This window comes from Diadema antillarum, unplaced genomic scaffold (genome assembly GCF_040938485.1).
Source record: "Diadema antillarum isolate AM-2024a unplaced genomic scaffold, OU_Dant_1.0 scf00000036, whole genome shotgun sequence".
Taxonomy (NCBI): domain Eukaryota; kingdom Metazoa; phylum Echinodermata; class Echinoidea; order Diadematoida; family Diadematidae; genus Diadema; species Diadema antillarum.
In genome coordinates this window covers 3,834,539-3,857,895 of record NW_027270925.1, presented here as the reverse complement: position 1 = coordinate 3,857,895, position 23,357 = coordinate 3,834,539, and the positions used below count along the sequence as shown (strand labels likewise).

The 23,357-nt window shown below is 37.4% G+C and overlaps 2 protein-coding genes across 2 annotated transcripts in view; both read right to left on the bottom strand.

The window, feature by feature from the left end:
* The window catches only part of LOC139708335 (uncharacterized), a 30,990-nt gene extending 20,514 nt beyond the window's left edge, over positions 1-10,476 (bottom strand). Inside the window, exons 1-12 of the mRNA XM_071620299.1 lie at positions 10,459-10,476; positions 9,481-9,550; positions 8,605-8,732; positions 7,912-8,068; positions 7,430-7,492; positions 6,923-6,984; positions 6,212-6,289; positions 5,613-5,740; positions 4,864-4,882; positions 4,441-4,595; positions 2,500-2,605; positions 1,683-1,801 (exon numbers count right to left, since the gene is read on the bottom strand). Coding sequence (XP_071476400.1) covers positions 1,683-1,801; positions 2,500-2,605; positions 4,441-4,595; positions 4,864-4,882; positions 5,613-5,740; positions 6,212-6,289; positions 6,923-6,984; positions 7,430-7,492; positions 7,912-8,068; positions 8,605-8,732; positions 9,481-9,550; positions 10,459-10,476 — 1,103 coding nt within the window. The remainder of the gene's footprint in view (positions 1-1,682; positions 1,802-2,499; positions 2,606-4,440; positions 4,596-4,863; positions 4,883-5,612; positions 5,741-6,211; positions 6,290-6,922; positions 6,985-7,429; positions 7,493-7,911; positions 8,069-8,604; positions 8,733-9,480; positions 9,551-10,458) is intronic.
* A 3,177-nt stretch (positions 10,477-13,653) lies between these two features.
* On the bottom strand, positions 13,654-19,440 carry LOC139745393 (sulfotransferase 1B1-like). The gene is made up of 6 exons (XM_071655787.1): positions 19,242-19,440; positions 17,863-18,107; positions 16,677-16,797; positions 16,106-16,203; positions 15,252-15,438; positions 13,654-14,130 (listed from the first exon to the last, which is right to left on the bottom strand). The coding sequence occupies exons 1-6, from the start codon at positions 19,417-19,419 to the stop codon at positions 14,021-14,023; spliced, it is 939 nt and encodes a 312-aa protein (XP_071511888.1). The 5' UTR covers positions 19,420-19,440; the 3' UTR covers positions 13,654-14,020.
* Positions 19,441-23,357: the final 3,917 nt, after the last annotated feature.

The following is a 23,357-nucleotide window of genomic DNA, read 5'->3' as shown; positions in this document are numbered from 1 at the left end:
TACCTTTCTATGAATTAACAGAATTTGGTGGACTCACTCTAATGGTTCAAAAAGTTGTAGTTTGTTAAAGTTATTTTGCTGTTTTCTATTTCCTTTTAGTTTAGTTCATTTTATTTTGGTGGGCTTAAGTAGGACTTACACTGTAAGGGAATTATCAAATTATGCACTACATTATATACCAGGGGACAACTTCAGCTATTAGTAAAATGTCACAAGTTTTTAGTGACTAATATATGCCACAACATATAGATGATAATAATTAAGCACTGGTGCAGTACCATAATCATATAAGAAAATTTTCTTTTCTATTTATGATTGAATTGTAATTTGTTATATTTGTCACTGAACCACAACTGCATCTTTTCACTTAACAAATTAAAAGTTTCAAGCATCTTTAGTGTTCATCCTTAATATTAAACATTGTGTTCAATGATGGGGCTGCACACTGTGCTCTTGCACTGTAAATTGGCACTTATGATTTAGATTTAAATTCAGTGTCAATCCGGACAGTTTTTTATTATTTTCTTATGCATGTGCACATAATATTTATGTAGAATACTTGTAAGTAATTCACACATATTGTCAATTATTGGCATATTTAGGAAGAAGAAAACAGAGAAATCTGTCTTGCATGATATCAACAAAAGAAATACAAGAAAATTTGAGTATTGTTGACTGGATTTATAGAATTGTACTTGTGTAGGGCTATTCTAGCGTAATTCCGTTACCATGTGTCTTAGATGTCATTTACCTGGAGAGTGTGAAATTTTTAACTTGAAAGTAGACAAATTTTGATGGATGTGGTACTTAGAAGTTACGAGATCTTGATTGACGTAGTTACAACTTCAAATCACAGTCGTTAGCATGAACATTTTATGTTTTTTGACAATAAAAACTCATTTGGCACCTATACACTTGTAGCAGTTCAAGGTCAAAGGCTAGAGAGTACTTATTTAGTGGTTATATTATAGCTAAAGGCATAAACAATCTTTATCAAGACATTTCAGAATACATGAGTACCAAGAATGTGTATTTTTTCCAGTGTATTTCAGAAGGAGTAATTCCGTTACCATTTGTGTAATTCCGTTACCACTGACTTTACAGGGAAAAAGCGTGCTGCTTGGAAAATGTGATGAAATATTTGAAAAACAATACAACCGAATTGAAGTCGAGACAATCAAAGATGAAATCAGATAACAACCTACAGTGTATGTGTTATAGAATTCAGAGAAACAACTCCCAAAGTCAGAGTTGAAGTTGTGACTAAATTCTCTGGTAATTCCGTTACCATCGCACATAGACCTCCTTTGTAACCAACCAAGTGAGAACATTTAACAAATTTGTATTTGGGGTGACAGTGTGAGTACCTCTGCATCTTTTAAATGTATCAAGAGAAGGCAAAGTAATCAATTCTGTATACAGGGTGAAAGAATATGAGCCAAAATTCTCTGATTTGTAATTCCGTTACCGTGGAATTGCCCAGCTATATCTTGTAGTCAAAGGGTGGACTCTTCTGATATCATGAAGCATGGCAGTGTATAGGTCTTTCCTGACAAAATTGTGCTAACCACACTGTGCAAGAAGCATTGAAATATATACCATGTGATCAATTTGACATACATGTAATGTCCAGCTGGTTGAAATCCTATCTAACAAGCGGGAATGTGAGGTATTTTACTCACATCGGGTTGGTGCGGTCGAGGGTCACAGCATTCTTGGGACTGCCCACATCAAACCTCTTCACCAGCTCAGCCACAGTGTAGTAGAGGCACAGATACAACTTGTCATACAACCCTCCATCCTGTGAGCATAAGAATATTACATGTACATCACATTCTATTATTGAGTGGCAGTATCTAACACTGATATACTAACAATTACATTGTACATGTTCGCAACAAGAAAACTTTTTGGACAATGTTTTTGTGAGATCAAGTACATGACAGGAGTATTTGCAGACAGAGATACTGTATGTGGTTCAACTTTTGCAAGTATAATATTGCACAAATCTGGGATTGCACAATTTAGCAACAAGAACATGATTAGCAGACCAAGAAAACAATGTACAACACAAGTTTGTGAAATCAAGCAAGGTATCAAATCTCAAACAAAAATTTATTACAGTAATTGCTAACTTATCAATTTCAGAACCAATGTTGCCAGGCATCTTTTTGTATTTGTTTTAATCTTTCACACAAATAAATGTCAGCAGATACTGAAAGGAGGGTTTTACTGTGTGAAATGTTCAGTGGTGTATGAAGACCTTGTGCAAAGAAGGAAATAATAATAAGAAGAAGGCTGTTAGTGGCTGCATCCCAAAAAGGGTGTTTTGGGGTTTGGGGTTTTTTTTCAAAATAAGAGGACATAATTACCCTTCCTCAGTTTGGAGAGTAAATATCTTTCTAAACACAATGACACTGGGATAACAACATGGAAGTTTGACTTGTTTATAATGGTCACTACTGGTGAACTAAAGAAACAAAAGGAAAGACTGAGCACCTTGTGGTCATCTCTGTCCACCTTGACCGCACTCAGAAGCAGAGATAGGATGCGACATCGATGGACCTCTGCCATCGCAAACAAATCCAGAGTGTCGAAATCAGAGCTGACGTGAGATGAATAAACACAGACAATATTTCTACACCAATAAGGATGTAAATGTTCAATTCAGAGAACTTATTCACTTCTGTTATACATGTTCTGCTTTGGAATTGTAAAGTAGGGCAAAAAAAAAAGAGAAAAACCAAAACCCAAGATGGTTCTTATGCTGTTTATGAAAAGAAAGCTGCTATTCACAACAGGTAAAAACAAACAAACAAAAAAGGTGAACTGCTCATAGACTGTCATCTAACTGAGACTATAACTTACATACCTAAATGTTTCTGTGGGTAATGCATGGGTGTGTAAGCCTGATTTGTTTTTCCAATAATGTAATCATTCCTCTTTCTTTAAATATGTCCTTGCTGCCAGGCATTCTTTAAGACAAATCTTTCAAATACAGCAGGGTACATTATACCATTGTATTATACACTGATACATGTATTGCCATTTCAGAGATGTAATATGACATCTGCCATCACAGCATTTGTGATCGTGCACCTCAAAACGAACATAAAGTCGCACACACTGATTTTGCGTGAGGACTAAAAATAAGTGAAGTGGGTCAACCTAGCCGAACTTGACTTTTTCATATTTTCTGAAAGAGAGGGTCTTCTTTTACATTATGCTCAAATTTGGTATCATAAAACGGGCAGGAAAGTGTGTTTTTTTAACAGTATATCTTGAACATTTTTGGTAGAATAGTGTGATTAGGTGTGTCTTTAGAATCCCTTTTTCATTTCTGAAAAACCTTGTCCACACTCTTCACTTTTAACTCTAATAACTTATGAAAGGATAGTGCTCCTGCTTTGAAAGTTGGCATTAATTATGGACAGAATGTGTTAATGAGGCATATTTAATTCCAGTTTAATTTGATAATCCCTTCATTGTTTTTACTCTGATGGTTTACTTCCTGTTTTTTGTCCCATTCATTGCACAGCCAGCACGGTTTGGTAAAGATTAAGCGCTTGAATAGACACTGTACTTCAGAGCCTCTTTTCTCAGTTCACACTTTTCCTGAGTTTGTGCTTTCTTTCCAATATTTAGATAGGTTAGGAGAGTCCATTTGATTAGAGTTATACATCATTTTAAAGCTTAAAGTCTGCTCTTTCAGAATATGGTCTTAACTAAAAATTCATGTCTGGCGATTTTTTTGTTTGTTTTGAGGTGCAGGGTCACATTTGACAAACTTTTTGGTGGTTTTGTGATGCAGTGCACATATGATATATGGGTAAGTCACAGAAGGTTAATTACGTGCCTCTAATTTTAACATGCGCTGCCTCTCCCTTGTTTGCCATTTGTTCACACTCACATTTCTTCCTATGGGCAAACATTACAAAATGGTCCAGGATCATGTGATCATGTTTACCCAATCACTGATTGGTACTTGAATAACCCATATAGTGCTGTAAAAGCAAATATTTTCACCTGAGTGATTTTTTCGCACCTGGCCAGGTATGATGTTTATCCAATCAATGATTGTTACTTGAAAACCCATACAGTACTGTAAAAGTGGATATTTTTGCCTGGGTAATTTTTCGCGCCTGGCCAGGTATGATGAGCGCCGCATGACTTTAAAGGCATAATTTACCATTTGCAGATGAAACAAAAACCCAGCATCAGTGCTTTTACATAGTTCTAAAATGTGAGTTAGGAATAGAGACAACCACTGTAAAAATTTGAATCCGTATAATCAATGTTAAGTATTGTTAAATACACAAAATGTGAACAATAGCTATGCATCAAATGTGATATCGTGAACATCTTTAAAATCACTGCTCCCAAAGGTAAACTGGACCTTTAATTCCACAAAATCTAGACATGAACTCATGAAGGACTCACATGATTTCTCTGAGCTTGGTGATGGTGAGAGTGTCCTGCAGGATGACATGTGGGAGGGAGAACTCCAGGGAGGCTACCAGGAGCAGCAGAAGGACGTTACACTTCTCCCTCTCCGCCAACCTCGTCTCCAGCAGCCTCTCCATAAAATCACTGCACTGCAGCTTCCTGTATACACACATCCATGGAAATCAAAATTAAATGACACGCACCTACTACTACTGCTAATCTAAAGACGATTACAGTGGACTCCCATTATAACGAAGTCATCAGGACCAGCAGTTTTCTTTTGCTATATTGATATTTCGTTTTAACTGAACAAATAAACAATAAAAATACAAAGAGTGGATAAAGTTGCGGCCTGAATTTTTACTTCGCTGTAACCAGAATTTTGTTATAACTGTGTTTGTTATAACGGGAGTGCACTGTAACACCATTATCATTTCTTTTATCATCATCTGACATAATCATCATCATATCATTATCATTATTATTATCATTATTATTATTATTATTATTATTATTATTATTATTAATATCATTATTATCATTACTATGATTGTCATCATTATTATTATTATTAATATCATTATCATCATTACTATGATTGTCATCATTATTATTATTATTAATATCATTATCATCATTACTATGATTGTCATCATTATTATTATTATTAATATCATTATCATTATCATCAAAATAATAACATTGAAGGTAACAATCATTAGTAGATAGTATTAAGAATATGTAAAAAGAACAAATTCAAAGTTTTCTTATCAAATCTGGAAGTCGAATATGGAATTGAGAATGACTAGTACTGTGAAACCAGAGCTTTGCTCGCTTCACACAGGCTTCTGTAATACAATTGCTTCAAATCCTGTCAATTTCTGTAGCATATTATTTTCAGTGCAGAAATTACAAGTGACTTTTTTAATCAGGAGGCATGGTAACAATCAGCTTGCTTAGCAATGGGTTAAAAGTGACAGATATTTTGCCCTAAAGATCTGCAAGTGAGCTATTCCTTTCACACTATTTCCAATTTAACAGGTGAAATCTAGATTGGACACATTTTGTTGCTGGTGCTTAATTGGTAATCCTTAACATCATAAACAAAATGTTTGTATAGAATTTTGATTTTGCTACCCAAGAGGTCCACTGGAAATATTACTTACATTTTCCTTTGTTGAAGCTCTAATTCCATGTCATTCTGCAGATTGTATGCCATGTATGCCAACCTCCTGCGATCAGTGTCGACATTGAGGGCGCCATTGGTTGGAAACCTCATCATGAAGTGTGTTGTCTACAGAAACACCCAAAACAGCAAATGCACATTAAAACACATAAACACACATACATACACAATGAATATTCACAACTAGTGTTTCAAGATATTTGCTAAGTCACGCGACTAATGTATCATCACATGGTGTAGTATCAAAGATTATGAAAATTTCTTCACAAAATCTCATTCTGTACATTGCTCAAGTTGATAACCTGTCAAAATATGTAAACATTAACAAAGGCTCATTATGGACTGGACTTATATCTGAAATCTGATCGATGCGATGTCAAGATCATTGCAAACAAATTTTCAGTGCACAAGCATAAAGCAATCGATTTTCATATGTACTGCATACAGAGTTGTACATCCCCACTGAAAGGAATTGCAGAAATCATGGAGAATTAAAATCATGGAGAATTAAAATTTTATAACAATTTGTGTCATTTTACATTTCGAAATTCCTTGAGAGATGGAACAGAGATAGCTCACCTTGCTTCCATATATTCCATGGACTTGAATCTTCTTGAGAGATGAAGGCACAAACTGAACTTTGGTGAGCTTGTGTCTCTGCAACAAAAAATCAAGCAGTGGATGAATTTTTACATAATTAACAATCTTATCTTTACGATTTGCACACGTATATGTATACACACATGCATGTATTTACTTCTCCTTTATAGATACATGCATAATCATTGTGGCATTCTTCGCTGTGATACTTCATATTGACAATGATCTACTCCTGATTTTTGCAGTTACCACGAGACTGCTTTGCAAAGTGATATCAATTATATCTGATGCAACATATAGGGTACAAAAATGAAATGCTGTAGTCCCAAAATCCACACTATTACAAAGAGAAAGACAGAGTGAGTGAAGAAGCAGTGTGGCATGCCTTGGTGTAGCTAACTGCTTTACTCTCTGTACCAGAACAATGAATATATTAAGTAATGATCAGACATCTCCCCTAAAAACAAGGTGATGATGAAATACAAAACTAATACAGCAAACTATGAATAGGAAGAACTTACAGGGAAAAAATTGAAATGTTCATGCTCAATGAAATACATAACCATTAGTCCAAACTTTGTGCATAAACAGGTTCATACATATCTCTGTACATGCATTCTCAAAATGAAACAGATGTGGTAAAAAGATAAGACAGGAACTGTGGTACTACTCAATAACATCATATCTTACCACTGGGTGTTCAGACACAGCTGAGTCTTGGAAGAAATGTTGCACCTGCACCCGTTCCGCCGCTGAAAATGGTAGACAAAATTACATGTTACAGAAGAGTGCAGTATTGATACTGTCTGATTATACTGATATTATGACACTTAATCAAACTCTTATCAAGAGGTTGAACATTTTGAATGAAGCAGAAAAGCAAACAATTTTATGCTAGTAACTAGATGTGACAATTACAAAAACTGTGTGTAAAAAGAGCAACAGCAAAATAATGCAATAACTTATAATACGCAGAATTGATCGATCAATGAACCCTGGACTGAATTTCAGTGGATTGCATTTGGATGCATTTGACATGCCCACGAAGAAAAGGTTTAAATGCTGAAACAAACACCCATAGAGTCAATGGCTCTTTCTGAAATGGTTTTTAAAAATATATGATCAGTTTGATCATTGAGTGTTTCTGTTCTTTGCATTCTTGTGATGAAGGAAGAGACAACGGGTGAGATAACTTACAGGTAATGAGTCTGCCATCCAGCATCCACACATTGGGAAGACAGTCAGTGGCATGGATGCGATCTGGTCAACAAAGAACAACAAGGAAAAATACAAGGCAATCATAGTGTGTACATTTCAAGAGTCACCATGAACTGAATACCCTGATTTGTTTTGTGTTGTTTTTTTCTTCATGACAGTAAGTAGATGTCATAACCTGTATGCAAGTTTGATTATACCTTTAAAGAATATTTACAAATCTTCTTCTCTAGAACCAGAAGTTAATCTGAATAATTCTGTCAAATTTTACTAAACATGTCAGCGTTTCTGCTAGTGTATCTAAAATTTCATGTTTTATTGTTTATTAATGACACTTTGTCCTTGCAGGACAAACACCAGAAAACTTCAAATTAAATCTACAATTAAACATTATATCTTTATTCAAATATCAATGCCTCATTCAAATCGAACCTCTATATTCACTGTTACATTACATCACTTACAATATGGATCCTTATCCAACTTTTGGTTGCCATGGAGACTGAGTTCTAGAATGTACATATGTCTGATGTGCCGGAGGTCATTCCAGGTCAAGTTGTTGAGGCTCAGGTTCAATGTCCCCAGGGCGACAAACTTGCTCAGCCCATCAAGGTCACTGACCTGTGAATATGGAATAACATCACATAAATGTCACAATGGCTCTTCATTGAACACTTTTTTTAACTCCATGAATCTTGAAAAATAAAAAAAAATGTGAGATGGCAACTTAGATGAAGACAGTGATGAGGATTAATACATGGTTAAGGATTATCATAACTAAGTAAAGGATAACACAGGATATTTCTTTCATAAGAATGAACTGTGTAATATCTAAATCCGTAGACTTCAGCAATGTCAACTTTATGTCAAGTAAGTTTAGTACTGTTAAAGATTTTTTTCCTTACCTGACACAATATGAGATGAAGAGAACGAATGTTTTACATAATTGCCATATTTAATGAAATATCCCACTTTTTTGTGTTACCATGAAATACTAGCCATTTCAGCTGCAATTGCATTTCTCCCTTTGTCAGCTCAACTCCCAAAATATTGTTATATGCTTACAGGTGTGTATATCTCTCATCATAAGCATGTTACCCTGGTCTCATGTTATTTATAACTAACATTCAGCGGAAACAATCATTGTGAATGCTGACCTGATTGTTGCCAAGGTCAAGGTGCCAGAGGTGATGGCAGACCGAGATGTTCTGGACCAGGGTGATGTCATTCCCCCGCAAGACCAGACTCTGCAGCTTTGGCACAGCGTGCAGATTCTCGATCCGTGCTGCAGATGAAAAGATGAATCATCATTAATCAACATGGTGGATATCTGTACTATGCACAAGCATATGTAGCATCTAAGCTAGAGAGATTTGTCATTTTTAAATCATCTCATAAAGGGAAGGGGTCTTTTTCAAGAATGCTCCACATTGCAAACTAATTATTTCTTTTTAGGCTGTAGCTGTAACTACAAGAAGATTGTCAGCAACTAAGTAGTGTCAAATTTCAGATCAAGGTACAGTGTAGCTCCTTCTAAAGAAACGAGGAAAGGGGAAAAAATGATGAATCTGGTTTTATTTGGTAGAAAGCTTAGGAGCTTTTCCCTAATCTAAACTCCTCAAGGCAAGAAAATTGTTATCATTTTCCATGCAAGCTCTGCATTTTCATTTGAAGTTCATACAATTACATGTAAATGACACACCATAATTCCATTTCAAATTTCCTAGCAATGTCCAGATTAGTGCAATGAACTCGAAAGAGTTTGGTATTGGACACATACATTAACACATACACACACACACACACACACACACACACACACACACACATGTATACATAATTATGTGTGATATCAAAAGCTTCACAAGCAGTAATGGATATAGGATATCTATATATACACACACAACATTTATATTCATAATATCTATCTAGGCTAGAGAGAGAGACAGACAGAGACAGAGACAGAGACAGACAGAGACAGATAGACAGACAGACAGTTACATAGATACATATGCATAAGAGCATTATCTTACCAAGGCCAACATCAGTCAGATCCACATGAGTTACTGTGTTCAGAGGACCAGCACATCTCCTCCTCAGCAACTGCATAACCAAGTGTAACATGTAGATTAGAAATTCTACTTGATAACTAGTAGTGTTACTTAATTGTTTGAGCAATCCCTTTAATCTTTATGTACAAGCAGCTCAATCAACAAGTAATACATAGTGGGATGATAACTCCATGCAGGAAAGTCATGTAGCAGCAAGATGGCTGGACAAACATTTTTTGTTTGAAAAGCCAAAAGGTACTACTTTAGCACTACTAGATCTAACGGTGTTAGACCGAGGTCTAGACGTCTAATCATAGAATCTAGCCATTCTCTGGAGTTTGCGATTCGGCAATGTAGAATTTTATCTCTGTGTTCCCAACCACAGACGCTGTGCGAAGCTATTTAAAATAAAGGCCAAGGGCTAAGCAAGGCGTCCTGCACATGGATCTAGAATAACTAGATGTACTACACTTTCACAGAACACCACTCATAAACAGCCTAGGCCTACATTGTTCAAAACATTATCATATTGTTACATTCAGCTTCAAATTTTACATTTTACTCACGTATCACAATAATTCACACATGAATGAAATCAACTTGCTGAGCTATAATGCACTGCAACGACAGGGTCCCGGATGGCTAGATCATTCATAGTCGACTGCAATAATTAATGGTTACTTGTAATGGTTGTGATGGTTATGTTGTCGGAACAGAGCACACAGCCCAAACAGTGCTTACCCACAGAATCTCACTATAAAAAGTATTTCCCCACTCAAATAATAAGGTATGGGACCGAACAAGATTCTACAGTAAATCGCAGCGGTAGACCTGCGAGGAGATTAGAAAAGTCTAAATATAAACAATTTTATACGTTTCGTCCTGGTAAAATAAAACCCTCACAGAAATCTGCATTGAAAAGTGTAAAACGTCTCACGTATAAATACACGGAAAACCAACCTGCACTGAAAGAGGCATCTCTTTCAAGGTATCATTCCAGCATCATTACGAACACATTTTGCGGAGCTCGGAGTTCGCGGACTATAAATAATCGCATGGATATCTCCAAGGGTATTATTTTGACGTATCACGCCTTGGTAATGAAAGACGTGCGCAAATTAAGAAAGTTCCTAGGCTCGACGGATACCGTTTTTAGGAAGACCCGTCTTTTTTTCCTCTATCGCATTGCTTTATATTTTGGCTCTTTCTAAACCGTAAAATCTCCTCAAACCATAATTAGACTTCCCTACAAACACATCATACAGCTGTAGCTGCCACGGGGAATATCAATTCGGTCCGTTTCCTATGGTGATGTATTTATGGTCCCCTGTCCCCACTGAATGGGCAACAAGTGTTTTTGAGCAGTGGAAGAGATCAGTGTGCATCATGATAATCATCATCTCTTCTGGAGTCCAGAAATATATGCAAAAGTGTGAATATGAGTTGTATGTCGTGAGAATATCTGAAACTGTACCCTCACTGGAAAGTATAGTTCTTTCTTTATCTATATGTTAGACGGTATAAATGCATGTAAAGTCGAGTAATTTTGATTTTTATCATGTCAATTTTTGCGAAATGTTGTATGTACCTGTAAGCCTATGTATCAGGCATGTTTTATAAGAAGGGACGGTGAAAAGTAATAAACATCATAAAAACATGTCTTCCTCAGAGAGTGACTAGTTATGATGCAATGACGCATGAATCAGTTATTGTCTTCCTATCTGTGAGACAGCTCCAGTTTATAGTACATACTTGAATTATCTTAGTGGTGGCCGCATTAAACATGGTTTCAAAGGGAACAAGACTGTTGTTACTCCATCTCTTGAACTCCTTGACTAGTTGATCTTTGAATATCTTACAAACACACACACGTACACACACACACACACACACACACACACACATATATATATATATATATATATATATATATATAATTATAGGCTTACCCTACCGGCCATCTGCCCTATATACGGCCACTTAAAAAAAAAAAAAAAAAAAAAGATCCGAGAGAAAAGCCATGTGACCGCTATAGAGTGGTTTTGACTGCATGCATATTGATGACCCGATGGGGAAACTAACATTCTACATTCTGGGGGAAACCAGCCAACATGTATCTTTTCGGGCCACCAAAATTTCAGATTTGAAAACTTTAGTGACCCAAACGAGCCACCAGACAAAAGGTTATTGTCGAGCTCTGATATATAGGCCTATACGCAAACACACACACACACACACACACACATATATATATATATATATATATATATATATATATATGTATATACAAGTGTATATATTTTTTTTTGGGGGGGGGGTAAACGTCCTCTTAAATTGCATGTATTTCTATGTTCTATTCTACTGAAACATCCCGAAACGTGAGAGTTTTTCATCTCGACTGGCATTTGCCCGAATTCTTTACCATTCCCAACTTTCACCGTGTGCTTCACTCATCTTTATGAATTCTTTATGTTGTGGGATATTATTTTATTCTCCTTTCGAAATATAGCTATAGAGATATAGAGAGAGATAGAAAAAATGTTAGGTAAACCAAGTTACATGAACAGAGTATCTTATGATCAGAACTTTGATTTCATACTTAAAAAGAATGAAACACAACAAAATATTCTATTTTTTCAGGTGTTTAAAAGGTTGAAATATTTGCGTTTAATGCTTTCATCAATACTATTTGGTGTGATGATCTAAAGTGTCACTATACATAGAATAATTCAACAACCATTAATGTGAAACGTGCATGACAAGATGCAACGGGGCAGCGGATGAGACTTGAGTGAAAATACGCAATTTGCTACCGTAAAGATATGTTAGAACTGTGTGAAGGGAGGAGAGAGTCTCTCTCCCATGCCCACTCCCCGGTGCCGGGTGATGCGGGGTGATGATTGTCGAAGATTCCGAAGATTCGTTAATTCGAAAATAAAATAAGGTTACTTATTGCCAAGGTCTGTTATTCCGAAACACACAAATATCGTATAACTAGAGGTTCGATAATCGGAAGATGAAAAGGGGTCCGTTATTTCGAAGGCTCGTAATTCCAAAAATGAAATAAGGTTCGTTATTCCGAAGCTCCGTTTATCCAAAGATGAATAAAAAAGACCTACAAAGGTTCGACAAGGGTTTGACAATCATGGTACGTTCTAACAAACCTTACTTCGTTTTGGGTAACGAACATTAGGATTAACGAACCTCTTTTTATATTCGGATTAATGGACCTTTGGAAAAACGAATTTTATTTCACCTTTGTATTACAGAGCCTTCGGAATAACGCACCTTATTAAATCTTCGGATTAAAGTACATTCAATGTGCCAATCCTTCGGATTAATGAACCTTCGAAATAACGAACATTCGGAATATAGCGAACTGTAACTCCATCTCCCTAGTGAAGTCTGTAATGTCCGCAAATTTTTCCTTTTCAGTCAGATGTTTTGTATAACACATCGACCAACCTTGTGACGTATTGTTCGTTCTCAGACATGTCAGAAGATCGCTAAATTCATGACATGATGAGAACCCAGCAGAAGACAGAATAGCATTAATGTTTAAAAAAATAGAGAGAGTCTTTTCAAGTCTTGAATAAAGTGGACTTTGGACGTTCATTCCAGTATCGCCCTGTGCTCCGCAAACATTAATAGCATAATACATCGATCACTTCTTCCTTGATGATAATGAAGTACATGTAATCATACTGGGGAAAACTATATTAGTCTTATACGTGAAAATTACGGCACCTGTAAAATCATACAACTATTTTGCTTTATTCTGCTTCGCAACAATTATTTGAAACGTATCTATATAGGTGCCTGGAACACACGATAAATTCTGTGATCTCGTGTGCTATAATCAATTTCCATTCAATATATTCTCCTTCAATGCAGCAAATGGAAAGATTAAATGAGTGTGATTTTTTTTAATAGTTATGTAACTATGACCTCAACAGTTACTCAGTTGTATATGTTCTAACAGCAGAGTATGTCTTATCATTTCGATTTGAGAATCTCTGATTCATTCGCAGCACATTATGACATATAAACACTGGCAGTATTTACTGGCTTTCGCTGTGAGATATCTTTAAACAAACAACAACAGATCATTATCAAAATCCCAAACATGCGACAAAAGGTTGATGTATATATATAACTGTCGATTTTAAGTAACAAGGAAATTAAGCCTTGGGTTAATTACGGGAGTAGGTAGCAATGCAATACATCCTTGTCATATTTCAGTCTATTTCATTTCATTTCATTTCATCATCTTATGCAGTGACAACTGTAACGTTCAGACGTTAACATCGAGGATATCTAACCTTGAGGATCTTAATATGGGGAGCCAAGTGTCGCAAAATCGATTTCGTAACGAAATCAGTCATTTCGTCGACGAAATGACCAGTTCGACACCTAGCGTCCCATAGAACTTGTCCTCCAGGTTAGCTATTCTCGACATGCTCGAGGTTCACGGATCACCGTCTGAACGACGTCGTCACTTATGTCGAGTCACCGCTGATGATTATTCAAATTCGAACGTCAAGTCAGTGTCAGCCATTTGCTCTTCGTACACTTTGTCAAATTCCTCATTTTCTCTGACCGTAAATCGGCTCTTCCAATTTCCGATGATACCTGTCAGAAAATAAAATGAAATCATAATGTTACAATAACGTTAATGAATGGTAATGCATGTACTGGTACCAAACATACTAGGACAGTTCCATTGAAGCGAAGTTCGGCTATTCATCTGTGCCTTTTTTTGCCTTGTCTTCACATTACATCCCTATAAATCTTTTTTTTTTTTTTAATATCACCGTTGTATATCGCTAATGATGATAAAACTGCAAATTCAACAAAGTTTAAAACGAGGAAAATGTGGCTTCAGACAATTTCCAAGCAGGCAAAACTACAGGGCCTATCGTAATAACACTTAATTTGTCATCTTTGGCTTTCAATTCACTCGTAGAAAGCGGAAATGGAGAGAGAAAAAAAAAGTACCGGTACACTTTTTTTAGTGAAATGAACCTGATGCGAAAAAGTTCAAATCAATAACAAAAAAATAGTCCGTACTTCCCCACATTATTGTAACGTTCCTCAAAGAGACACATGTATCCTAATACGTTTCTTTCCTTATCTTGGATATCATTTCACATACAGCAGATGTATCTGCTACTTATTCAATTTGTATTTTTTTTAATACCCTAACCACTATTTTTTTTCCAAAGGCAAACTATAGCTTCATGATAATTTTACCATAGAGTCAAGTTTGCTTTGGTGTGTCTGTGTGTGTGTGTGTGTGTGTGTGCACATATGCATGTGTGGAATGCTAATAAAGTGTTTTGTGCATGTTATTTCTTTGTGAATAGGATTTATATCTAATAAAATGACACGAAAAAAAGGTTTTGTGTGTATGTGTCTCGTGCTAGACACCAACGGGTCATACTGTCTATACGTCTACGACACATACAGCCTACAGTTACACAAACAACCAACGATCTACAGACACTAATAGAACAAGGCCTATAGCCACGAGCAATGCGGTCCACGAGCCAGACTAGGCAAATAAAGTCACATATTGTCTAGCTCGTGGGCTGTGTGACTCGTGGACTGTAAGACTCATAGGCCAGTACTAGTATATGACTCATGGGCCTTTTTACAAGGTCTTCAACTCGTGGGCAGTGAATAGAACTCGTGGGTGTCTAGCTTGTGGGATGCCCCCATTTATCATGGGCGTGTTATCTTAGGCGTCGAACCTTTGCTCATGTAAGGCTGCTTCCCGAGCGACTTGGTGAGCATCTGACCGTCCTTCTGTTCCTCCACTTTCTGGTAAGATTTCTTCATCCCGCTGAACGAGCTGTGCTCCACCACTTTATCCAGCACTTCGTCGGTCAGAGGGCGCCCGAGGAAATTTGCAATCGTGACGACAGACTGTCGCAAGTCCTGCACAACACGTGTGAGGTCAATACGAAGTGAGATGCACAATATCTGCACTCGAGTGGTGCAAAATGTGCATATTAATGTGCGCATACAATAGTAATTCGACTGTTACCAAGACTCCCTCTGTAGAGGGAGTCTTGGTAACAGTGGAAGTCGAATTACTATTGTATGCGCACATTAATATGCACATTTTGCACCACTCGAGTGCAGATATTGTTTTGTATTCATTTTTTCCGTTTTTCTTCACCTGTATTATACTTTGTAATGTCAATAGAATGTGCACTTATATTCCGTTAAAAAAAAATCGTATTTTCATGTTTTGTTGAAGATGGAGAATGAATGAATGAATGTATATCATCTTATTTGCATATAGTACTGCTATAAATGCTGCTATACACTACAAAATCTGACTCATTTGTTTTTACGTTTTAAAGATTGTTTTCTTTCTCTCCTTTCCATTTTCACTTTTTTTTTCAGATATTGCGACTTTTGTTTGTCTTTACATGAAATAATCATTTATAACGTCGGCCATAATAGCACAGCTTTCAGGTATATAAAGAGTAACTGCGTGCATTTTGGTTGTGCGCGTATATAATCCAAAGAGATCGTAAAAGGAAACCTTGTTGCAACTAATATGATTGCGAATCAAGAAATGACATTATTGATATACCTGCTTCATGTCCTCGTATTTAATGAACAGCTGATTTTCCTCATGCCGAAGATTCCAAGACGTCTTCACGTGGTGGAACCAAGAGCCATAATTTCGCGCTGGAGGGGAATAGACATCAATAAAAAGGTCATAAGAGTGAAGACCAAGATGGTCAAAAGGGGTGCATCATGGGAAATTAACAAGTACTTGTTAAGACTTCATCATGGCGTTATCAGGAAATGTTATTAGTTTGTCATTGTCTTGATCGCATTTTGCTTATGAATGGCCTAAAAGATCGACAATCTATCTCAAGGGGATAGCATGCTACTAAACCATCATGATTTTCTGTCTATCTTTGCTATAATTTCCGTCCGTCTTAAAGTAGTAATCATTCTGAAGTAAGTACACCGTACAAGGAGCCAAATCCCAAACAATCATCCTATAATATTATCGCCTCCTGTCGTAGTTGTGTGACGTCACATATCATTTCCTTTTCTTTTCTGTAGGGGGAGGGGGAAGTACTACTAGTAATATCGAATTGTACAATATCAATCCTGAGGGATAGTAATACAACAAAAATACTCTTCTTTACTTCCATCCATGAATTCCTGGAGTGCTTCCTTCCATTTGATGAAGTTTCCCATCTCGGTTCCGCCTATGAAGCGATCAAGAGAGGTGATCACATCTTTGGGATTTCTGGCAACATAGATCACCTGGCGGTAAACAGACAGAAATTATGTCAGCACTTTCTCTACGACGTATACAGAGACAACACAAAACGGTACCAACAAAATAAATGTCGCCAGCCCTCCCACACTGTAACCGAGCCGATAATCTTGCAAAATTTTACCAGGCAGAACGATCTCAGCCAAAAGGCCAGAAAACGATTACTATTCATTGATCATTTCTTAACTGTATCCTTGAAAGCGAAAGAAAAGGGAAATCTGAACAGCTTTCAATTTGGTTTACGTATGTGGTGATATCGCATCAACTTTCCATCTATCCCTCCAAGGTCCTATCTCACTGGAGGAGACTCACTGGAATCGACTGCCGCGACTCATGCAACTCTCAAGACCAAGTAATAGCTTACGCTATCAACAAGACAGCGACATAAGAGCGACGACCGCGGGAAGTCTCCAAACAAGTTGACAAAGGAAGTCGAGGAAATATTGGTGTTCTCAGTAGCGGAGACGTCTCCGCGACGTCTTCGGTAGATAAGCAAATTGGTCTCTCCATGGTAGTCTCAGTGACTTATTGTCCGCAACTGACAAGACATTGCGGAGACGTCTCCGAGACCAGCTGGTGACTCGAAAAAGTCTCCGAAAAAAAAAGAAAAAAATAGAATTCCTTTGATTCTCTCGAGACCCCTCAAAGATCACAGGCTGGTCACCAGGAGACGTCGGGAAGATGCCGCAGAGACATCTCTAAGACCAGCAAAGTCGAGTCACCACTAGGACCTAGTCATCAAGCCAATGAGATATATACCAACTTTAGTGGACAATGACTCTTCTGTGATGTCCTTAGAACTCTGCACTATGTCATACGTCTTCTTCTTCTTCTTCTTCTTCTTCTTCTTTTTCTTCTTCTTCTTCTTCTTCTTCCTTGTGGTCTTTCTGATGTGCATGTCAGCTCGTGTCCTATGCTGTGAAGGCTGCGTCTTTCAGCCAGGACCTGCCAGCAGGAGGCTACGGACGGTCATAAGTGATAATCTTCTTTTTGAATTTGCACAACTAATGGCTCAGTCGATATTTAAGAAAACGAGCAGATATCTATAATACCTTTGTCTTCTTGCTCTTTATCTCCGGAGGGAGGAACCTCACCGGAAGGTGAGACTGGATGATCCGCGGTGAGGGCGCCTTTTCTATAACCTTGTAGAACGGCAGGTGGCGCTTTTTGGACGTATCATAGGAGTCCTTCTGAAAGTAGACCATCTCGATGTTGCCCTGTGTTGTCGTGCGGTCGATGGTGTCAGGGTTGCCATCGTTAAAGATGAGGTGTACGATCTCGGACGCCCAGTGCGTACCTGAATAGAAGTACAGAAGGGAAATTGCCATTGTTTAGAGAGTTCTTAAAGTACAATACCCCTCCATGTTAAAGTTGACTTTACTAGACATTAGAGTTGAATTACTCTAAAGAATAGTGGAATTGTCATCAAACAGAAATTAGATTATGGAATTGGAGATTATAGTGACTTGTGATTTTTAAGCAATGTGCACCATTACTATCATTTGAACAAGAAAATCATAGCATTTTCAATTTTTACTTGTTTTTACCTATTGGTGATTTGGTAGTAAAACCACGTCAGTTGAGGTGATGACGTCATTGTCTACCTTTGGTTTGTACACGGAAATGTTACAGATGCTCATGTTTTTGGTACATGATCTACCGTTGCGCCACGGCCGAATAATGTCGCTTTTATATGGGGAAAAACATAAATTGTCAAGAAATCACATTTATTGAAGATTTTTGTGTAGATCAGAGGAGGACTTGTGAGCTCATGACACTATTACCTTTCTTGATTTACTCAGTACTTGATACTTACAGCAACCTGTCGGATAAGCCAAGTGAAGCATTGATATTCCACAATTTCCGTAAGCCAGTGAAATTTGAAATTAACGAAACCTTGAAGTGATTACTGTGTCTGCATGATTCACTCCATTAAGAAATTAAGTAAAACAAAGTGGTTGTAATAGAAGGTGGGTTGCACCTTTTATTGGGACATTTTTGATGTCTTTTCTTTATATCTCAGCCATTTTCAAAATCGAAATTAATCGGATAAACTTCGAATTCCTTTTAGAATCGTGTGCTCTTTTATATTTCATAAGAGGTTTCATTATCTCACAAAAAAGTTGGAAACCTGAAGCCCCATTTTAACCAAAAGTACCATTCCTTTAAACAGAGTCATTCACTTTTAGTATCCAGATGAAGGTATTATATAAACCAATGATTGTTCTTTTACAAGCAAAAGTATATTCCATGGGTTTAATCGTATGATTCTGACATTCAAGCATACTCAGGAGTTCGTCATTTGGCCAATTAATTTAACAAATTTGTCAAATTTTGGTAGTGGATAAACTCTGGGGAATATCTATCTGCCCTCCAGTCACCAGTGTGGTATTCGGTTGAAGAGGTAATATTTCAGAGAAGTGAAGCCCACCAGATTTTGAATAGGTGTTAATCCAGATATCGTCTTCTCGAACGTCAAAAGTCTTTAACCGCTCAATGCTCGACGGAATGACCAGGGCGCTGAACTTGACCCCTTCATAGTAGACGCTGCCGCCGACGTTATGATCTACCCAGTCGCTGTCATCGAAGACGGAAAGATCCACAGCCATGGTCGATCACGATATGGAGGCGGAATCCTTTAAAATCAATAACAAAGACAGTAGTGTAAATAGTTGTGTTAGCGAAATGATTGCAAGGTCCGCGGCAAGGGGAGTTGCATTAACGCTAGCCATAGAAGACATTAAGTTTTGTTGCAGTGCTATTGTTGCAGTTTACAGCAGCTTAAAAGCGGGGTCATCCCACTAGACCGACACCCACGAGTCATACAGCCCACGATTTCGACATTAAAAACAGGCTCTTGAGTCATACAGTTCACTAGTCACACAGCCCATGTGTTCGACACTAGGCAAATAAAGCCCATGAGTTCGACACTAGGTAAAAACAGCCCACGAGTTCGACAGATACAACACGCCGCTTAATGTGTCGGTCTCATGGGCCTTATAGCTAAATAGTGTCGAACTCATTGGGCTGTGTGACTCGTGAGCTGTATAACTCATTGGCTGTATATACACTCGTGAGCTCTATAACCCGTGAGCTGTTTGACTCGTGGGTGTCGGTCTCGTGACGTACACCCTTAAAAGCTACCCCCACTTCCAAGATTTGTTGTTGTTGTTGTTTCATGAAGATTGTTTTAAAACTGATCGGACGTCAAATTCAATTGGTGACAGAGACTCCATTAAGAGTTTTAAGTAATTAACCCAGAACTGCAAAAAGGCATCAAATTTTTGTAGCATCGCATGATTATGTGCATAACTTTCCCTTTGCTGCGCTGCCAATTTCAGCAGCCCTGTTAATGAACTATGAGAAAAGTACAACGGACAAATATCTTTACCCTTACTTTCCCTCATATCCATTACCCAAGAACGTGTCTATGACGCCGTTCATGTATTTTGAATTCCTATACATGTATAACTAAAAGATCTGCACTTACCACAGAGAGCTGTATAGCAAAACAAGCAAACGGTGATGTGGAATCGGAAAGATCCATTAGTGCCTGCTCTGTATAATGTACGTATATACACGGCTCACACACTCAGAGACCTTACAAATCGTCTGAGCGACCGTCCGTTCAGGAAGTCTAAAGTTCGACAGAAGTCTACAATATTATTACACATCGAGTGTAGTATTTTGACCTGATGAAATCTTGCATGGCATCCAACGGTATCAAATATTGCGATGTATGCAAACATACCTTACTGTTTACATTATAAAGATCCTTACATGCAGTCGCGACTGATTCCCTGCAATGTAAGTTATATAGGCCTACATATGTTAAATGGCATAAAGAGTAAAACACATTTCCGCAGAGACGTTTCATATCACTGTTTAAGTGTCTTGTCTATGTGTGTTTATTTGATCTACAAGATCTCTGCATGATATTACTAACACCAATGACATTGAAAATGACATTTGATTCTTGACTTCTGTGCTGTGTTCAGTGCAGGAAGAGGTATAAGCCCTAACGTTAAAAATTAATAGGGCCTACTTTGTGAACATTTGACTTGGCATAGACGGAATGTCAAATACCTGCCGTACTACTCTATTTCGTATAAACAATGATAATCATAATCAAAGGCGAACGGCAAGCTATCATATACGACTCTACCAGTGCAATTTGTGGAATGACCTCATTAAAGCATTGTATTTCATGTTTGCTAATTTAAAGAACTTGTAAGTGGACAACAGGTGACCCATGCCCGTTTCCACAATATGTTGGTAAATCACGAGTGTACACTACATTACTCCGTGACTATCAAGATCCTTGCCTTGCTAGAAGTAATATTTCTTCGCCGCATATTACACCTGAGAAGAGTCAGCGCCACACATGGAATATTTCCCATGGGTAAGTGAATCAAAAGTGATATCGTATAGGGAGATACGGATTCTGGTTGTACTTGTTAGGGTACTATCTGCATTAAGCATATTCCTAAGCGAACGCAGAAACATATTACTTTTACATCTATTTCGCTGATTACATTACAATCGGAGCTGTGAATATATTGGTTTGATTTATCCTCTTATTTTTCTATAAATGTTTGATTATGAGCTACATACTTACTTTTTGTGGCACGCTGCTTCACGAAACGTTCGAGTAGCATTCGCAACTTACGCTCCTTCTGATAGCGTTGAGCCTGTACACCTAATCTTTCCTTCTGAAGTTTTCTAGTTCAAGTTTGACAGTACGGTCCTACTCAGCTCCTTCCCGTCCACTTGAAAAAAAAAATGTATATCAATACAAGCACTGCACATGCGGAAAACTGCATCACACGCAAGCAGACGGGTGGCAAAACAGTAAGCGATCGCGTTCTGCCGTTTTGTCGAAAGACTTTGGTGCAGCACTCACATTGAGCGAAAAATGGGTCAAGAGGGGAAGAGGTGTGTAATCTTTTCGTGACCCAGGACTCCCTTACCGTTAAAGAGAAAGGCCTGATATATTTCTTGGTTGAGATTGGGGATTCGGATTTTAACTCTTTTGCGAGATATTAACGTAGATATACGACTCATAAAAATGATAGTAAAGAGCTTGCCATTCTAAGATGAATTTCAAGGTTTGATTTAACGAAAATCGATTTGAAAGGGCTGAGCTATCCAAAAAAAAAGTAAAACAAATTTAGTGTAATAAAAGGTCGATCCAACCTTTTATTATGACATGCTGATATCTAAGCCATTCCAAAACCAATTTTCATTAGATAAACTTTGAATTCCCCAGAAAATCATATACCATTATCTCACAAAAAAAAAAGAGTTGTGAAATATCTCAACAAAGATTATACCCTTCCTTTAACTGCCAAGGTTCTTTTCAGTAGATCCTTTGTTCTATGCTATATCGAAGAATACCATACTGACATCACTCTTACACTGCAAAGAGTCCGGTGTTAAATAGTGAACACCGAGCTGGTGTTAAATTTTCGGTGCTCATTTATGGTGTTAAATTAACATCTCCGGGTGTCATTTCCAAATTCTAAACTGTTTTTTGAAGAATTTCTTGGTAACTGCACTTCTTGTTGATTTTTAATTTAAACAAGACGATCAAGAATTTTACATTAAAATACTAGATTTTTGAAAAAATGTGAAAATAAAGTTACACCAAAGTAACACCAGCTGGTGTGGTCTCTTATTGAAGCTGGACGGGTGTTAAACCATTGATATTAACACCAACAAATATCAAATCAACACCATTTGGTGTCATTTTTAAATTAACACCAGTACAGTGTCAAAATAACACCAGGTACAGTGTCAAATTAACACCACGAAGTGTCAGGTGAACACTTTTCAACACCATCACAGTGCATTTTTAACACCTGTGGGTGTGGTCCTATAATGAAGTTTGATCGGTGTTAGATTTAACACCCGTGGTGTTAAATCTAACACCGATGTTTTTACAGTGCACACTTGAAAGCAAAGGTGCAGGACGCGTGTCCGACTCGGCGTTGTTGGTGCCCTGTTGACCGTTTCGTGATGAAAATAATTTGTATTTCGTGTTGTTTGTATTGTTCGTTTGTTCGTGTGTGTGTGTGTGTGTGTGTGTGTGTTTATGTGCGTGTGAAGTTTGTTTTCTACTCACCAATGTGTTTTTTTTTCATATAATTTGTCTTCATGGAAACGAATAAATCACATTACACGAACAATATGAGGCATAAATATATCGAAAAGGATAGAGAGAAAACACACACACACAAACACACACACACATTCATCTCAAAGAGCTGGTATTGACGTAACACTTAACTAGATGCTCTGATGCTGTTCTGAAAGTGAACCTTATCATAGCATACGATTATGATGAACGTTAAAAGCGATGCTGGGCAGGAAACCATTACAGACCTGTTCCTATGTACATGTACCATCTTGTATTTGATGATATTCCTCCCCCCCCCCCCCCGCCCCAACAGGTTTAGTTACAAATAAAGCGATAATGATCCCAATTTTACTAGTCAAAAAGGAACTATCAAAGACCAAATTGTACCATCTTGATATGAATGAATTA

What these genes read in the sequence shown, in the direction of transcription:
- LOC139745393 (XM_071655787.1), bottom strand. Translation starts at nt 19,419, where the DNA reads ATGGCTGTGGATCTTTCCGTCTTCGATGACAGCGACTGGGTAGATCAT. An exon ending in TAACACCTATTCAAAATCTG is followed by an intron (nt 18,108 to 19,241) that starts GTGGGCTTCACT and finishes ACTTCTATTCAG; the next exon opens with GTACGCACTGGGCGTCCGAG. An exon ending in AATACGAGGACATGAAGCAG is followed by an intron (nt 15,439 to 16,105) that starts GTATATCAATAA and finishes CGTGTTGTGCAG; the next exon opens with GACTTGCGACAGTCTGTCGT.